Source organism: Halyomorpha halys, unplaced genomic scaffold (genome assembly GCF_000696795.3).
Source record: "Halyomorpha halys isolate HHAL.00 unplaced genomic scaffold, Hhal_1.1 Scaffold46.1, whole genome shotgun sequence".
Classification (NCBI taxonomy): domain Eukaryota; kingdom Metazoa; phylum Arthropoda; class Insecta; order Hemiptera; family Pentatomidae; genus Halyomorpha; species Halyomorpha halys.
The window spans coordinates 1-4,056 of record NW_027109456.1 but is presented as its reverse complement, the minus strand read 5'-3'; the positions used below and the strand labels follow the sequence as shown (position 1 = coordinate 4,056).

Genomic DNA, 4,056 nt, shown 5'->3' with positions numbered 1-4,056 from the left:
TTCCTTGTAAACATTGTGAAAGGTACGCTTTTTAAATTTTATCATATTTTAAAAAAATTTGAGTGAAATGATTGTGAATATTTTCCTGTTTATTCTAGAAGAAAGATCAGTGGAAAGTATTTAGAAAACAGTCAAGGTTTGTGATTTAATGAGTAGCTTTATCTTAGGATCCTTTCATGGCTTAATGCAGAAATGAACTTGAATATCTCTTTTTGATACGGGGTGATATAAAACCATTGTAAGAAACAATGAAAGTAATTACAAACATGACTATGGTTTCATCAATGTGTTAATAAGTTACATCACTGATTATTTAAACTAGCCATTTTTGCAAATAAATGTTTCTTTTTTTTTCCCCCAATACTACAACCTACCTCATTTTTATCAGAAATTGTAATCGTTTGTTCTGCAAGAAGCCATAAATAGAATCAAATCTTAGTTTAAAATTTGATTTGTTAATAGTGATTAACATGTGGCAATTGAAAAACAATCTTTATATAAAAAAAGTTTATTTTAAAAATCAGGTAACAATGGTGGACAGGTGCAAACCAAATGCTTATCTCCATAAATGTCATCTATCCTTCCTACACTAGGCCAGATTTTGGTCTCTGCTTTGACAAAGGCCTGAAATTAAATAGAATTTACATTAAAATTAGATTGTAAGAAACCAGTTGTGGAGTTTAATAGTTCATGAATAGGGAAAGTATTTACATGTAAATTCATATTGTTTTCTGACTAAAATATCACTTTTACCAATAATCAATACCACTTTTTTATGTTTTTATTACATTATGGATCAATTTAATCAATTTTTATTTATATACATTTCTCCTTTTTTGTATATTTTTAAGTCTTTCACTCCGTATTTGCTATTTATTTTTATTTATATGAAAACTTGAATAAGAACGGGAACAAGAAAAAAAGTTCAATATATCAGTTGACATCCCCTATACTACTAGGACATTGGGCCAATGTAACTTGCTAGGAAATTCCTAAAATTCTTGAGAATTTGTTGTACTTTCATATCTGTTGTTATTATTTACAAGAACTGAATCTGACTATATATTTCCTTTAATTTTATTATTATTTGAATTTAAATACGCATTTCATAGTTCCAAGTTTCATAATCCTTTTATTTTTACTCATAGCTACACAGTTAATAGTTATTTGGAAAAAAAAATACAGTTTTAACTTGTGAATCCCAGGGTCGCATTTCATAATTCTTTTTTTTTCTTATTTTCTAAATAAATAGTCAGAATTTATTTGGGTCCTATCTTCAGGTTAATCATAATTATTTATATATGTATATATAGTTGACCGTAAAAATTGATATATAAGATGATTGTTCTTCCATCTTCCTATATATAAAATTATTTATAATTTTATTATGAAAATTTCATACAATTTGGAAAACATAATAATCTGTGGTGGCAGAGAAGAATAAATGTGATATGTTTTGTGATAATTCAGGAAATATGTTCTTTATTGATGTAATAAAATGATTCCTCCAACTTCATAATTCTTTAATATAGATACATTATACAGATTATCATACTTACTGCTGGAAATGCAGCTTGCTCTCTAGTATATGGCCTATTCCAGTCTTCTGTTATAATTTGTTTTTGAGTATGTGGAGCACATTTTAAAGGATTTATGCGCTTGTCCATTCCCCCTTTTTCAATTTCATTAATTTCTTCTTTAATACCTGTAAATTATGTTCTAATAGTTAAAACTCAAAATATTTACTAAATATGCATTCAACTTTTTTCTGATAAATAATTTCATGATTTATCCATTTCTTTATGGTTTTTTATTCTACTCTTAGAAAATTATGAAATATCATGTTACTCCTTATTAAATCGAATATTGTAAGAAACTTAGTGATGAAATTAAAAGATCTCTTTGAAACCAGTCATTCATCTTAATAATCCTTAGGTGATCTTGTATTCTTTGGTTACTTATCTTTGTAGAATCAACAGAGGAAAAGTTAAGTGTGTATGGTTGTTTCTGTTAAGGACCAAAATAAGAAAGATGATTTCTTGGATTCTTTTTATTTTTAGCAGTTTCGTTTTATTCATTCAGAAGGTAGTTTAAAAACTCCAAAGTATTGATTTTTTTTTTAAATGCTAAAGTTTTCGAGGACAAGGAAAAGTACGATAATGAAATTTTAGTGTAGTTGCTGCCACATGGCGATGGGGTCAACAGTACACTAAAACTTTTCATTACTAGGTTTCAATATTTAAATTGCCTTTTTGATGTTTCAATATATTTCAAACATAACATTCCTACATCTCATGATTTTGGAAAAAACCTATTCTTCCTGGCATTCTTTTTTTCAAACTTCATGTTTTTCTGATAAATGATAAAACAGTTTTCGAATGAAATACTGAAATAAAAAGATTTGTTTATTAGTCCTGCGTATACGGTCTGGTTTTCTTACTTATTTGTCTCAAAAGATTTTTCTAAATTCCTGCTATGCATATGAACATTGTCTATCAAATAATTACTGTCATTTGATGTTCTAATTTTGGTCATCATACCATTTCCTGAAACATATTTAGCAAATATATACTTACAAATAAGTGCTTCACAGAACCTATCGAGCTCTTCTTTGTCTTCTGACTCCGTTGGTTCTATCATGAGAGTACCAGTTACAGGCCAAGACATTGTAGGAGCATGGAAGCCTAAAATAAATTTTTAAAAAATATGATCAGAAATTGTCTCATAAAAGGAAACATAGTTGATATATTAATTAAAGCAATCAAATGTTTTTTCAATTTATAATATTTTTATAAATATGCTTTTATAGAAAAAGCAATATTACTGGTTTTTAGCCTGTATTCTTGGATTTATATAGGTATAATCATTCTTATGTATAAAATATTTAAGTGCAATAATGTTTTTACTTATGCAACTCTATTTTCAACTTTTCATAAGAAAGTGAATCTTGAATCTTAGTTATTCTCTTGTATTATTAGAACTTCAATCTAAATTGCAGTAAATTTATATGGATAAGCTTGCTTACCAAAATCCATTAAACGTTTTGCAATATCTACTGCCTCGACATTAGCTGTTTTTTTATATTCTCGCACATCAAGAATGAATTCATGAGCTACTAGGTCAGTAGACTGACTTCTAAACAAAGTAGAGTAATGTCCTTCAAGTCGTTTACTCATGTAGTTTGCATTTAGTATAGCTACTTGTGTTGCTTTTCTTAATCCTTTAGCTCCCATCATCTGAAAAAATCCGAGTAAAATTGCTTACCTTAAAAAAAAAAATACAAAACATTATTTTATAAAATTACTCATATTTTTTTTTTTTACTCTTAAGCCCCATGGTCGTGTAGTGTTTGGAATCACTAGTAATGAGAATTGGTGGAATCAATCTCTTTTACTGCGTTTGAAATGCATTTTAAGAGGGTACTGGAAAAAGGGATATATAATGGACATATATTGGAAAACAGAATTGTCTGCTGTCTGATAACGATGGCTCCTCAGTTTTCTTGTGTCACTAGTAAGTGGTCCTCAGTAGAGACTCTTTCTGTGTGTTTGCCACAATTTTGAGCGTCCTGTTGGTGTTAATGTCTGGAATAGTGGGTTGGGTTAGTAGAGTGTTAGAGGCTATTAAAAACTTTCATGTGCCTCCGTGAGATGAATTCCGTCGCTGGTAGCAATCTAAGAGTTGTAAGGATGTTGTCAGTTTTCGCTCTTTATAATGAAGTATGCTTCACAATACGTCTCAGAATACTGCACTGCAACTGTTGGGGTTTCTTTGCAGTTGTGGGTGCTATGTTAGCCTTAAAATTAATCATATTAAATTATAAAGACTTTCATTAAGTATTAAAGTTCTTTTAATATAATGGGCATCAGTTTATTTTACTGTTTTTGTCAAATGAAATGTCTGTTTTGGTGACAAAACAATTTATGTATAATTTTAAAAGTCAATCAAAATATGTTCTATTTTCACGTTTTAGAATTTCAGGTTTTTGCTCATTGAGGTAATTAAATACTCATTGTGAAAGGTACGCTTTTTAAATTTTATCATATTTTAAAAAAA

General features: G+C 28.5%; 1 protein-coding gene across 1 annotated transcript; it reads right to left on the bottom strand.

The window, feature by feature from the left end:
* Positions 1 to 487: 487 nt before the first annotated feature.
* LOC136795822 (glycine dehydrogenase (decarboxylating), mitochondrial-like) lies at positions 488 to 3,254 on the bottom strand. Its single transcript, XM_067047639.1, has 4 exons — positions 3,026 to 3,254; positions 2,577 to 2,684; positions 1,560 to 1,705; positions 488 to 624 (listed from the first exon to the last, which is right to left on the bottom strand). The coding sequence occupies exons 1-4, from the start codon at positions 3,234 to 3,236 to the stop codon at positions 514 to 516; spliced, it is 576 nt and encodes a 191-aa protein (XP_066903740.1). The 5' UTR covers positions 3,237 to 3,254; the 3' UTR covers positions 488 to 513.
* Positions 3,255 to 4,056: the final 802 nt, after the last annotated feature.

Coding starts and splice junctions, on each gene's coding strand:
- LOC136795822 (XM_067047639.1), bottom strand. CDS start 3,236: ATGATGGGAGCTAAAGGATTAAGAAAAGCAACACAAGTAGCTATACTA. Junction 1,706..2,576: donor GTTCTGTGAAGCACTTATTT/GTAAGTATATAT, acceptor CATAATTTACAG/GTATTAAAGAAGAAATTAAT. Junction 625..1,559: donor AGCAAGCTGCATTTCCAGCA/GTAAGTATGATA, acceptor ATTTAATTTCAG/GCCTTTGTCAAAGCAGAGAC.